General features: G+C 40.0%; 3 protein-coding genes across 4 annotated transcripts; 2 read left to right on the forward strand and 1 right to left on the reverse strand.

Moving 5' to 3' along the window:
* Nucleotides 1–820: 820 nt before the first annotated feature.
* GLA1 (Folylpolyglutamate synthetase family protein) lies at nt 821–7,354 on the reverse strand. Of its 2 annotated transcripts, none has more exons than XM_023697772.2 (10): nt 6,920–7,353; nt 6,589–6,686; nt 6,337–6,487; nt 5,938–6,000; nt 5,685–5,846; nt 2,400–2,582; nt 2,214–2,313; nt 1,791–1,922; nt 1,570–1,701; nt 821–1,319 (listed from the first exon to the last, which is right to left on the reverse strand). In XM_023697772.2, the coding sequence occupies exons 1-10, from the start codon at nt 7,214–7,216 to the stop codon at nt 991–993; spliced, it is 1,647 nt and encodes a 548-aa protein (XP_023553540.1). In that variant the 5' UTR covers nt 7,217–7,353; the 3' UTR covers nt 821–990. The 2 variants fall into 2 exon arrangements, with proteins under 2 accessions (XP_023553540.1, XP_086973824.1); XM_087117698.1 differs by having other exon boundaries at nt 1,197–1,334; nt 6,920–7,354.
* A 1,509-nt stretch (nt 7,355–8,863) lies between these two features.
* Nucleotides 8,864–9,720, forward strand: LOC147789366 (arabinogalactan protein 41-like). Its single transcript, XM_087117697.1, has 2 exons — nt 8,864–9,265; nt 9,371–9,720. Exons 1-2 carry the CDS (start codon nt 9,133–9,135, stop codon nt 9,442–9,444), a joined length of 207 nt encoding a protein of 68 aa, XP_086973823.1. The 5' UTR covers nt 8,864–9,132; the 3' UTR covers nt 9,445–9,720.
* Nucleotides 9,721–10,491: 771 nt separating this feature from the next.
* Nucleotides 10,492–13,140, forward strand: LOC111810570 (cation/H(+) antiporter 3). The gene is made up of 3 exons (XM_023697291.2): nt 10,492–10,796; nt 10,897–11,898; nt 11,979–13,140. The coding sequence occupies exons 1-3, from the start codon at nt 10,593–10,595 to the stop codon at nt 13,116–13,118; spliced, it is 2,346 nt and encodes a 781-aa protein (XP_023553059.2). The 5' UTR covers nt 10,492–10,592; the 3' UTR covers nt 13,119–13,140.
* Nucleotides 13,141–13,617: the final 477 nt, after the last annotated feature.

Below are 13,617 nucleotides of genomic sequence, written 5' to 3' on the forward strand. Positions count from 1 at the left end.
TAATCAATTACGACTCAAATGCTTTTCACAAACCTTCGCAACTCTGATCTTATTAATTATCTATGTAAATAGATATTTTCGATCACATATCCCATAATATCTGCTTTGGCGAAGTAAAAAATATCATCGAATAGTTTCTAACCTAGCTTGAAAGCATAGAAAGCAAATAGTACAACATCCTCAGTGAATTTAAAAAGGAATTGAAGCCTCGTTACTTACTATAATTTGCTGATAAATCTCACACGACACCATGCTACAATCCTCAAAAAACTTGAGTTGAAGGCCAAAATAGCATGGATAGATTAAGACCGAACCAAAAGGATTGTGATGGTTTGTAACACCCTAAATAAAAAAAAGATTCGTGAATGAAATGAGTCCATATCTAAATGAAAGTAATTAAATGATAAAATAATCAACAAAGACTTAAAAAAAAGCCTTAAACCCCAAGTGTATTTAGCTTAAAATATTTCTAAAGTGACATTCTAGAAATATTCTAGAAATTTTCTTGGGAGCGTGTGAATGATTACAAAGTAAGCTAAAATGGCCTCGTTGGTTATACTACTAGCCTGTTACGACCACCGTCAAAATGATGGTAACGACAATGAATACGTACTGGGTAGAGAGAGAGAGAGAGAGGAGTGTGGGAGACAGGCGTGAGAGATAAAAGCGTAAAAAGCTTGAGGAAAGGTGAAAGATAATGGCTACCCATTAGACCTCTCTTTTTCAGAATGCTCTTTATGGTTCACTAATGGCTCTGCACACAGCAATTGGAATGTCAACATAGCGTTCAGAATAGCTTTGAAGTTCTGAAAGCATAGGGTAATTAAACAACAGCATTTATACTTTTATAAACATATTTATTCTTCTCAAAAAAGTATGACAGAAAATACCTCAAATAATTCATACCAAACATACTACCAAAATAATCTGCAAATCTAAGGAACTTTGCTTAAACTTCATCCAATGAAGTGCTTTCATAAGTAAAAGGCTTCAAGAATGAAGAGAAGATAACACCATTGAAACAGCATGCAGGGAGCCAGTTACTACGACAAGGCCTCGCCGCCCTTCGATTCTCTGCTTGAGAATCTCAGCAGCGATTTTTATGGCACGTAATAACGAGGTCTCTGTAGTCAATACCGGTCTGTTTTCTAGCTTGCTTGTCGAGGAAACTGGTGCGTCTTTAGTTTCCAGAGAAATAGGGATCCCCATTTCATTGGATGCTTGGATCCAGCAGTCCCTTAGAAGAGCAGCTGAAGTTGTCCTTGATTTGCCTCCACCAATATTGGCTTCACTTAAGACAATGGACTCCAATTTTCCACCTGAAATTCAGTCAACTGCTGACTGTCAGCATTACATCGCTACATCTCACAACATCAGAAAAGACAGATATAACAACCAAGATTTCATGACAGTGCATAACATATGGAATGTTTGTTTAACAGAATCTCTACAAAAACTGATTGTTTCGTTTAAACTGCCATCATTTACAATCAAGCAATATACATCTTCAGTTTCAAACTCTGTGACAAAGAAAATGAGTGACCAACTCTTCGAAGGGGAAGGCTATACCTTGAAGAAATTCTGTGGCAAAACCATTGTGATCCTTATCACTAGCCATTGCAACCACGAGAGCCAATTGAGCATCGGGAAAACTCATTTGAATGGTGTCCACTAATGCTTTAGCAGAGTCTTTGGTGTGGGCTGAGAGAACAGTTAACGAAACCAATTAAAAAGACTGCACCTCCATCCCAACAGACAAAACTTGTCAGTAAACAGAAGTATGAATGCACCTCCATCAAGCAATATTGTTGTTCCAGGTAGTCCAAGCATCCCAGCTTCCTTGGCTGATAAGAAATGACTCCTACCGACCAAGAATGTTTTCTCTAGTCCACTCCTAATAGATGCATCTGAAATTCTCCAACCTGAATTATTCATCACAATAGGAAAATATTAAAAGGAAGTATACGGGTAAATGAACTATACTGTAACTTTCATCACATATCCTCTAAAAGCAAGCAATCATAAGTATCTTATCTGCAGAGGTTTCACATGCAAAGGGAACAAACTGTTAAGAAACTTCAAAAAGAAAGTGTAGATGCAACACACAGCAGCTATTATCTTCAGTAAATGAATCAGGGAAATCATCACACATCGCATGTTTATTCCCTAAATGATGGTACGGATATCAAGTCAAATGTACGAAATGATATTACCTAAATTGCGGAGAGTAAGAATAACACAAGTTGCAGTTGCTGCATTCTGAAGTTGATGACGTCCAAGCATGCGGAGGTTGACATCAAATAACTCAATGAACTGCATTGACAATGAGAGAAAGGAACTCTTGTTAGACGTTCAAGGAGTCAAATTTATATTCGTTTAATAGAATATAAGGGTCATACTTCATTGTCTGTTTGGATTATTAGGTCGCAGCATTGGCAAAGTCTTCCATTGAGCAGGCTTACACCTTTTATGGTACTTCTATTTCCAGGATCTGAGGCTGATACTACAGGCGAAGACATGGACAATGCTTTGTCGCGAAGAATGCACTCAATATTTGGAATGAAAGGACCACCCAGAATGGTCTGACATTGAATTTGAGGAGTATTTTAGGAATAAATTTCAGAAGAGAAATCAGATCAAATAAAAAAGACAACCTTATTACAATAGGAATTGGAGAATAAGTTTCTCTCACACAGACAGACACACGAACACAAAAACTTGCGACAACAACTATGGGAGAGAATTTCATGCCCCTTGGAGACCATATAAAAGGCAATGAACTATGAAAGCCTCTAAGAACTTTTCATGCAGGTTGCTTTTAGGTTATTTACAGAACTAAATTGATTTGATACCCCTCTATACGGCAATAGAATCTGACAAACAGCCTTTAACAGCCCAAGATCACGGCAGCAGATATTGGCCTTTTTGTGCTCTCCCTTCCGAGCTTCTCCTCAAGGTTTTAAAATGCGTCTGCTAGGAGAAATTTTACACACCCTTATAAAGAATGTTTTGTTCTCCTCCCCAACCAATGTAGGATCTCACAACCCACTCCCTTCGGGTCTAGCGTCCACGCTAGCACTCATTCCTCTCTCTAATCGATGTGGGATCTCACAATCCACCCTCCTTTGGGGCTAGCCTACTCACTGGCACACCACTTAGTGTTCACCCCCTTTGGGGCCTAGCGCCCTCGTTGGAACATCGCTTGGTGTTTGACTCTGATACCATTTGTAATAGCCCACGCCCACCACTAACAGATATTGTCCACTTTTGGCTTTCCCTCAAGGTTTTAAAACACGTATGCTAGGAGGAGGTTTACACCTTTGTAAAGAATGTTTCGTTCTCCTCCCCAACTGATGTAGGATGTCACAATCCACCCCCTTCGGGGTCCAGTGTCCTCGCTGGCACTCGTTCCTCTCTCTAATCAATGTGGGATCTCACAATCCACCCCCCTTTGGGGCTAGCCTACTCACTGGCACACCACTTAGTGTTCACCCCCTTTGGGGCCTAGCGCCCTCGTTGGAACATCGCTTGGTGTTTGACTCTGATACCATTTGTAATAGCCCACGCCCACCACTAACAGATATTGTCCACTTTTGGCTTTCCCTCAAGGTTTTAAAACACGTATGCTAGGAGGAGGTTTACACCTTTGTAAAGAATGTTTCGTTCTCCTCCCCAACTGATGTAGGATGTCACAATCCACCCCCTTCGGGGTCCAGTGTCCTCGCTGGCACTCGTTCCTCTCTCTAATCAATGTGGGATCTCACAATCCACCCCCTTTGGGGCTAGCCTACTCACTGGCACACCACTTAGTGTTCACCCCCTTTGGGGCCTAGCGCCCTCGTTGGAACATCGCTTGGTGTTTGACTCTGATACCATTTGTAATAGCCCACGCCCACCACTAACAGATATTGTCCACTTTTGGCTTTCCCTCAAGGTTTTAAAACACGTATGCTAGGAGGAGGTTTACACCTTTGTAAAGAATGTTTCGTTCTCCTCCCCAACTGATGTAGGATGTCACAATCCACCCCCTTCGGGGTCCAGTGTCCTCGCTGGCACTCGTTCCTCTCTCTAATCAATGTGGGATCTCACAATCCACCCCCCTTCGAGGCCAGCGTCCTCACTGGCATACCGCCCAGTGCTCACCTCCTTCGGGGCCATCGTCCTCACTAGCACACCACTGGTTCACCCCCTTCGGAGTCTAGCGCCCTCGTGGGGCACATCGCCTGGTGTCTGGCTCTGATACCATTTGTAATAGCTCGAGCCCATTGCTAGCAGATATTGTCTTCTTTGGGCTTTCCCTTTCGGGCCTCCCTCAAGGTTTTGAAACGCGACTGCTAGGAGGAGGTTTCCACACCCTTATAAAGAATGTTTCGTTCTCCTCCCTAGCCAATGTAGGATCTCACAATCCACCCCCTTCAGGGTCTAGCGTCCTCGCTGGCACTTGTTCCTCTCTCCAATTGATGTGGGATCCCACAATCCACCCCTCTTCGGGGCCAGCATCCTCACTGGCACACCGCCTAGTGTTCACCTTCTTTGGGGCCTAGCGCCCTCGTTGACACATTGTCTGGTGTCTGGCTCTTACCATTCATAATAGCCCAAGCCCACCTCTAGCAGATATTGTCCTTTTTGGGCTTTCCCTTCCAAGCTTCCCCTCAAGGTTTTAAAACGCGTTTTGCTAAGAAGAGGTTTCCACACCCTTATAAAGAATGTTTTGTTCTCCTCCCTAACCGATGTAGGATCTCACAATTCACCCCCTTCGGGGCCCAGCGTCCTCACTGGCACTCGTTCCTCTCTCCAATCGATATGGGATCTCACAATCCACCCCCTTTCGGGGCCAGTGTCCTCACTGGCACACCGCCCGATGTTCATCCCTTTGGGGGCCCAGCATCCTCGTTGGCATATTGTCTGCTAGGAGGAGGTTTCCACACCCTTATAAATAATGTTTCGTTCTCCTCCCCAACCGATGTAGGATCTCACAATCCACCTCCTTCGGGGTCCAACATCCACGCTGGCACTCGTTCCTCTCTCCAATCGATGTAGACTTTCACATTCCACCCCCCCCCCCTTCGGGGCCAACGTCATCATTGGCACACCGCCCTGTGTTTACCCCCTTCGGGGCCCAGCGTCCTAATTGGCACACTGCCTGGGGTCTGGCTTTGATATCATTCGTACAGTCCAAGCCCACCGCTAGCAGATGTTGTCCTATTTGGACTTTCCCTTCCGAGCTTCCCCTCAACATTATAAAACGCGTCTGCTAGGGGAGGTTTCCACACCCTTATAAAGAATGTTTCGTTCTCCTCCCCAATCAATGCATGATCTCACAGTCTACCCCCTTTAGGGTCCAACGTCCTCGCAGACACTCGTTCCTCTCTCCAATCGATGTGGAATCTCACACAAAATGTAGTTCAGGATTCGTATGCTTAAAGTTCATTGCAACAAAATTGCAAACTTATTCTATCAACAACAATTATTATTTTAAACAATAATTAAGGCTAATTAGATTACATCTTTGTAATCTCCATAGTCTTAAGTAAGTTCAGGCTGACTTTAAGTCCCCTCTTCTCTTCTTGTAGGTCATGTCACCTCATTGGAAAAGGAAAAACTTAACTAATGCAAGGATAATGAATATCAAAGGCTGAACAAAGTCAATCAGCATGAAAATTACATCAAGAAAACAACCTAACCGGACAACCATGTTTAATTATTCCAGCCTTTGCCATTGCAATGCTTTCCAAAGAGCCACCCAGAGCAGCCATGTGTTCCTCTCCAATTGAAGTTATGACTGCAGCAGCAAGTCTAGAGCTACAAATTATGTTTGTTGCATCTCGTGCACCACCAAGTCCAGCCTGTTTCAGTTTAAATAAGAACATATTGTCGATTTTCTTAAGACATACGAAAATACTTGGCAAAGAAAAATTAGTCCAAAAGAAAGTGAACCTCAATGACTGCAACATCAACATTCTCTTGAGCAAAGAGTGAAAATGCCATAGCAGTAAGGACCTGGGAGAATTTCATCAGCTCGTCTAAAAGATCGAAGAAAACATGAATGACTGCATGGGTCCAATGAGGGGTCCAGGCTTATCATTAACATGAACAATTTATATCTTCCTAGATGAAACCAAACCCAAAAAGATGCAGGATATATCAAACATGTATGAAGTACATATCCAGTGTGAAATAAATGAGCACGAGAAAAACAAATTTACAGAGTGAAAATCTAGACTTGGAACAGCATTTTGCTTAATCAAATCAACTAGAAGAATCAGAAGCAGCATAAAAGCCATTTGAGTTATTATAGAATTTTCAATCACAACAACAGACTGGATGATATAATACCTCGAAGTGACTTATACGTCCATTTTCAAGTTTTACCGATTGGTCAAGTAACTCTTTGTTCCTTTTGAAAAGAAAATTTAGTGCCTTTCCAGAGACCATCTCTCCAGATCTTCCGAGTGAAATACGTTCCCTTATAGTTTCAATATGAGGACTGCAGATGAAGAAATTCACAAGCACAAAGTTATGCCTTCTCAAATAACTTCCAAGTAGGAGTATACGAAAATTTTGATAAGTGTTGCAACAAGGCTGTACCTAGTATAACAACCAACAGAGTATCCCTCTGCTCGTAAAATGCTAGACAGGAAGGCCGCAGTCGACCCTTTTCCCTTGGTTCCCGCAATGTGAATTGCCTATAATTGTCCTACCATCAGTCACTAACAGCTTAAACTTTTCATATGCAATGTTCAAACATTGGTAGTGTCATTTCCCATCGATTGGTATTGATATCCATCACAAGTGAGGAGAGAATTAATATGAATAAAACACTAAATTTAGTGAATTGCAGAGGAAATGGGTCGGTCCAAAACTTCAAAATTTAGTAAAAACTAAGAAAAGTAAGAGTTGATCATCATAAATAACCAACCTTAAACTTGGATTGTGGATTACCCAGGCGCTCCATCAGTCTTTTCATCCTTCCGAGATCGAACCCATCCTCAGAATCCGTCCCCGCGCCTGTGGGCACACCCAACTTCTCGTAGTTCTTCAGGGAATCTAAGTATTCCATGAATTCCGTCATCTGTTGATCTTCTGAGTGATTGCCGAAGCATTGTTTGGACCCAATTCGGCTACTGATAGAAGGCCCTTCACCAACGAAATAATTTAGGAGAAGCCTTCCGTGAATCTGCGGGCGGAAGTGATGATGATATTTGAAGAGATTCATTGTGAAATGGGCATTCTTTCTTGAGTAAAAAAATGGTAGGAAATGCGACTTGCAAGCTTGAAGAATAGCTGATTGAGCGAAAATGTTGGAACTCTTGGACTTGCGACAATCCTCCTCGACTACGAGGATAGCATAAAGATTAAGTTTTTCTAGGGTAAACTACCGAATCAAATTTAACCCTTAATTTTTTTTTTTTTTTTTTTTTTTTTTTTTTTTTCTTCCTTTTAGAGCTAAATTCGGTGATCAAACTTGAATAGTGGATTTTATATGGATTTAAGACTGCTTAACACTTGTTTAAATTTAAATTTAGAGCTCAATAAAATGACAACCAAAACTAATAAAAGTTTTATGGGTAACAATTGAAATTTTCTTTATATTATTTTATCTATTAAATTATCAATTTAGTTTGTAAATTTTTAAATATGTGTATATTTAGTCTTGAAATTTTTTTGAAAAAATATATAATAAATTTTTAATTTAGCCAAATTTATAATCTAAATATTTTAGTAATTTGTTGAAGATTATGGAGAGAAATAGTCTTCGCTAATTAATAGGAAGAATCTTCCTTCTTAGAGACATTTGGAAGAAACGAAAAAATAAAATCATGAAAGTTCGTAGACAATATCACATGTGAGATCTAAGAACGAAATATTCTTTTTATAAGGGTGCGAAACGCGTTTTAAAAACTTTGAAAGAAAACCCAAAAGGAAAATTACAATGAAAAAACCCAAAAGGAAAATTACAATGAGGACAATATCTCTGTTACAAATAGAATCAGAGCAGACATTGGATGATACGCTAGCGAGGAGGCTAAATCTCGAAGGGAAGTGGACACCAGGCGGTGTACCAGCAAGGATGCTGGATCCCAAAAGAGGTGGATTAGGGAGTCTCACATCAATCGGAGAAGGGAACGAGTATTAGCGAGGATGCTGGGTCCCATAGAGAGGTGTATTGTGAGATCCACCTTGGTTAGAGAGGAGAACTTTATAAAGGTGTAAAAACTTTCCTTTAATAAATACTTTTTAAAAATCTGGAAGGAAGTGGAAAGAAAAACTCTTCAAGTCAGATCATTGAGTTCAAGAATGGTATGAAGGTTGTTGAAGATGGAGACCGAGAGTGATAGCAGTTGGAGGAGTATGACCCAGAGGCAATTGAGCTCTGCAGAAACTTAGCCACCCATTACTCCAAGCAGTGGTTCCAGACATCTAAGGCAAAGGCATTATCTGAATGAAGAAATTCCCAAAGTATACGAAAATAATTCAGACACTCATAATCAACAGGAATAAGAAAATCTTTGTTGAATAACTAACAATGATTGCGGTTGGTAGTAGTCATTATGAAGATGGTACCCATGTGGTGACAGAATGGTCTCAACAAACAGTTTCTCCATAAATTTTATATATTGGTTTCTTTCTAACGACACCAAACTTTGGACTAAAGCTCTCTGTTCATCAATCAATCAATCACAATACAAAGCTCTAATGAACTGGCAGCAATACACACACAATATAAAGCTCTTTTGAACTGGCAACAACAATTCATTCAACATAATACTATAATGTAGGACCCAAAATGAAGGTGAAATTGCTCGAGTAATGTATGCTAAACATTCTGTTGTCAGCTTAGAGTTCCAAATCATTGCAGAGAAGTAGATAGGACAAGAGTGAAAAAAAAAAAAACATTGGCAGCAAAGGTTAAGTACATCGAAGATCCAGCGAAGCAAGAGCATAAAAAAGAAGGAATCTGTGAATGAATGAAGAATCATCACATGGGTTTGCGTGGGATTCCCAAAACTTGCGCTCCAAACCCAAACACTATTAATAAACCCCAATCCCTCCCATCTCCACACACCCTTGTTCTTGTTCTTGTTCTTCTGTATCTCAGCATTGGATTGAATAATCGCCAAAGACAGAGAGATGGGTGTTTTGAGAGCTTGTTTTGGGATCTATGCTGTGATTATTGCTGTGGTTTATGTTGTTATGTTGCCTGTATCTGCTGCAGCGGAACATTCATCTTTTCCAGCTCCAGCCCCAGCCCCCACTAGTGATGGTTACTTCTCTCTTCTTCCTTCTTCTCTGTTTATTGCTTCAATACAAAACAAAATCTACTCTTTCTTTTTTGTGCTAATAAGACTTGCGATTTCATATGTTGCAGGCACCACAATAGACCAAGGCATAGCATATATTCTAATGCTGCTGGCTTTAGCGCTCACTTATATCATCCATTGATGCAACTTCCGAAAGCACCAAACACAGAAGAGCATTAACAGCATTCAATTCCGATTATGAATTACATTTTCAAGTGAGCGAGTTGAGAAGGAAGATGGTGTGGTTGTTTCATTCAAATGGGACTTTTTTTTCTTCTCTTCTTTTCCTTCTTAAAAATTGGCAGAGATTTCATTTCCAGAAGCTCTGTTCTACTTGTATTATATATTCATTATTATTATTATTTTCTTCATTCATCATTATTTTCCTTTGTGTATTCTAAATGGAAGACTTATAAGATTTGACAGTTTACTATTTATACTAATAGGATTATGCAATCTTAGGTTAGATGCATATTGAAAGATTTGGTGTTGATTTATCGTCTTCACTCTCGCAATTGCATAATGGGTGCTCTCTTATGTTACGTATGTCTTAACGAGTTGACTTGCATACCCTTTAAAGAAAATAGAAAGAAAAACGATATGAATGGTCATACAGCTAGAGAGGGTCGATCAACAATTATTGAAGGAAGATTGTGAGATCCCACGTTGGTTGAAGAGAACGAAACATTTCTTATAAGAGTGTGGAGACCTCTCCCTACTAGACACGTTTTAAAATCGTGAGGCTAACAACGATATGTAATGGGCCAAAACGGACAATATCTACTAGCGGTGTACTTAGACTATTACATGTCACGCATACTTTTAAAATTATAATAAATTTCTCCTTCCATCTGAGACGACAAAAAAAGAGTTTCATGAATAACAAACAATCAATAGTAAGGAAAAAACACAGCAATATAATGTTCATGATTGAGCTGTAGTTAACGGTTAAATCTGTTAAAATTTAATTTAGGCATGTTAACAACAAAATAAAGAAAACATATTAACATTGTCTTGGATAATATTAGTAGATTTGTCGATAACAAAAAACAAACTCGTAGTGTAATGATAGGATACAAAGGTTTTTTGTTTCCTTAATTTGTTGTTTGGCTATATTCAGTAGGTTGCTAACCAACAGACCACATAGAGAAAGACATTTAAAAAGGAAACCCATTTTGTGTTGTAATTCAACATCTTCTTCCCTTAGCTTTCTCATTTCTCTTCAGGTGGCTGTGTGTTTGGTGTTGTTCTCGAGGACGGACGAAACTACAGTTGAATCTGAAGTCAAGGATGATTAATTTAACAACTTGTATATTTATGCCAATCCATGTAAACTCACCAGGTTTATGGGAAAGTTACAATCTCTTTGATTGGTGGCTCTCCTATTCTTTGCCTCGCTTGGAGTTACAGTTGGCTTTGTTCTGTTTATCCATGACAATTACTCATTTGGTTCTCAAGAACTTTGGGATCCCCAAGATTTCCTCTCGAATAATTGTAAGTACCCATTTTTAAAAAAAAAAAACTTTTGATTGTATTAAGCATCCATGTTTGTTTAACTTTTGTTTTGTGGTTTGGTGAAATAACAATAATGCAGGCTGGGTTGATATTTGGTTGTTCATGGAAGCAGTGGGACGGGGAAAGATACAAACTTTTTACACTTGAGAGCCAAGACACGCTTTCAGTGTTTACATATTTCGGGTACATGCTTTATCTCTTCGTACTTGCGTTGAAAATGGACGTGAGAATGCTATCAAGGACCAAAAGAAAGGCCTATCTAGTTGCCCTCCCAGCCTTTGTTGGCCCAATGATTTGTGGTCATTTGGTGACAACTCTTTTGCTTCCATACTTGGATAGGCCAAGCCAGAAAAAAGTGTCTTTAATGGTCAGTTTACATTGCATGGTTTCATTGCCGGTCATTGAAAATGTTCTAAGGGAACTCAATATGATCAGTTCAGACATCGGCCGTTTGGGGCTCTCAGCAGCATTGGTTGGTGACATGCTCAGCCAGTTGGGCCTCGTAGCTGGTAACGCGGTAAGACTGTACCAAGTAAGTGCTGTAAGGGGATTTTTCTATGTAGCGGGCTTCTTTTTTGAGGGCTTTTTGATTTGGTTTGTGTTCAAGCCAGCAACGCTTTGGATGATCAAAAGAACCCCAAAAGGGAAGCTAGTGGGTGGTTCTAATATTCAAGGTGTTATGTGTTTGGTTTTGTTGAGCTCTGCTGTCTCTGTTTTGTTGTCTCAACCAGCAATTTTGGGTCCTTATCTATTGGGTTTGATCATTCCTGATGGCTCTCCCTTGGTCATCTCTATGATTGAAAGGCTCGATTTTTTTGTTTCTGAGCTGTTCCTACCAATTTTCATCGCTATGTCAGCTATACAAGCGGATTTGTCAATCCTGTTGGTGGGGTTCAAGACCGTGTTTACACAATTCAACATAGTTCTTGCCTTTGTAACGTTTTCAGTGAAGGTCATCTCTAGCTTTCTGGGTTCGTTGTACAGCGGCCTCCCTGTTCATGACTCTTTGGCCTTGGCCTTCTTGATGAGCAATAAAGGCATTGTGGAATTGGCCTTCATCACAATTCTCAGAGGCTATAGTGTATGTTTTCTCTCTAAAACCCCTTTCTTAGAAAATAGCATTACCAAGCTTTCACTTGACTTATTTCTCTCTTTTTTCAGGTCATCTCTGATGGGCTTCTCATATGGCTAACACTAATCATTTTATTAGTTGCAACTCTTGTGCCATTTGTAGTCAAATATCTGTACAACCCTTCAATCAAATACGCTGTCTCTCAAAACAAGAACATCGTCAACTTGCCTAAAAACTCAGAGCTCCGAGTTCTGGTCTGCGTTCACCAAGAGAAAGACACTCATGGCCTAATTCAGCTACTCAATCTCTCATGCCCCACAAAGCAGAACCCACTAGCCATTAGTGTGCTCCATCCAGTTGATCTGGTTGGCAGAATCACTCCCGTTTTCATTTCTCATAAACAAGACAACTACGGCAACAATCCCTACAGCCATCAAGATGAATCCTACTCTGAAAACATAGTCCTCTGTTTTAACCGTTTTGAGAGAGACCAAAATGGCACAGTTTGTGTTGAATGCTTCACTACAATCACACCCCACAAGTTCATGGTGAGTGAAGTATGCAGATTGGAGCTTCAAAAGGCCTCGTCTCTCATAATATTGCCATTTCACCAAACATGGACAGCTGATGGCCATATGGATCGAGATGACAACACAATAAAGGCTTTGAATTCTGGCGTGATCGAAAGTGCATCTTGTTCAGTGGGGATTTTCGCAAATAGAGGAAATCTGGGGAACATGATGAGTGAAAATGATTGTTACTCAGTTTGTGTGATATTTTTAGGAGGGAGTGATGACAGAGAGGCAATTTCATATGCAAAGCGTTTGACAAAGGATCCAAGAGTGGAGCTGACATTGCTGAGATTATTTGCTCATTCAACAGCGGAAGATGAGGCATGTAATGATCAAAACTGGGATAAAATGCTGGATTCTGAGACCTTAAGGGATTTTAAAACCAACTGTTTTGGAGACGGGAGAGTTCGATACATAGAAGCAGTGTGTGAAGATGGAACTCATACAGTCATGGGAATCAGAAAAATGGTGAATGATTTTGATCTTATGGTTGTTGGGCGAAGAAAAGGGCTGGAAGAATCATCCCCTCAGACCTGTGGTCTTAATGAATGGAATGATTTTCCAGAGCTTGGAATTCTTGGGGACCTCATTGTATCGCTTGATGTTAACTTTAGAGCATCTGTATTGGTCATTCAGCAATCAGCTACTGATACTTAATTCAATATCATTGTTTTTACAACTTCGAGTCTCACAGTTTCTTATACTTCATGTTCATATTTTGAGCTATAGCACCACTTCCTACCAATACAAACAAATCAACAAAATACTCGTAAAATTTTGCAAATTTGATGAGAATACTTAAAAATGTGAATATACAATGATATTAGGCATGTGAGGATGGTAAATTCATGTATAAATGATAAGAAAAAATATAATATGGTTAGCTATTTGCGACTGAATTCAAACCTTTTAGGATTGAGAGTCAAGAGATTCCTAGGACTGTTATCATATTTTGCCTACATACTGCTTTTGTTCATAACAATGAACACAGCGAGTGAAAATGGATGTGAGGATGACAATGAAAGCCGGGAAAAGAGCATGGCATTTTGGCCTTTGGGGTAGGTCTTTTCTGCTGGAAGGGCTATCATTTTCAGAGATAAGAAAGCTGCCTTTAATGGTTTCAATTGAGAGTAAAATGTAATTATCAAAGCCCACC

This window comes from Cucurbita pepo, chromosome 14 (genome assembly GCF_057944985.1).
Source record: "Cucurbita pepo subsp. pepo isolate OVF chromosome 14, ASM5794498v1, whole genome shotgun sequence".
Classification (NCBI taxonomy): Eukaryota; Viridiplantae; Streptophyta; class Magnoliopsida; order Cucurbitales; family Cucurbitaceae; genus Cucurbita; species Cucurbita pepo.

Bases quoted from the DNA above. Each gene is read 5' to 3' on its own strand.
- GLA1 (XM_023697772.2), bottom strand. From the start codon at position 7,216: ATGAATCTCTTCAAATATCATCATCACTTCCGCCCGCAGATTCACGGA. The intron at 6,687-6,919 runs GTTGGTTATTTA...GGACAATTATAG, and splicing joins ATCCACAATCCAAGTTTAAG to GCAATTCACATTGCGGGAAC. The intron at 1,702-1,790 runs GTGCATTCATAC...CTGTTCTCTCAG, and splicing joins AACAATATTGCTTGATGGAG to CCCACACCAAAGACTCTGCT.
- LOC147789366 (XM_087117697.1), top strand. From the start codon at position 9,133: ATGGGTGTTTTGAGAGCTTGTTTTGGGATCTATGCTGTGATTATTGCT. The intron at 9,266-9,370 runs GTTACTTCTCTC...CATATGTTGCAG, and splicing joins CCCAGCCCCCACTAGTGATG to GCACCACAATAGACCAAGGC.
- LOC111810570 (XM_023697291.2), top strand. From the start codon at position 10,593: ATGATTAATTTAACAACTTGTATATTTATGCCAATCCATGTAAACTCA. The intron at 10,797-10,896 runs GTAAGTACCCAT...ACAATAATGCAG, and splicing joins AGATTTCCTCTCGAATAATT to GCTGGGTTGATATTTGGTTG. The intron at 11,899-11,978 runs GTATGTTTTCTC...CTCTTTTTTCAG, and splicing joins CAATTCTCAGAGGCTATAGT to GTCATCTCTGATGGGCTTCT.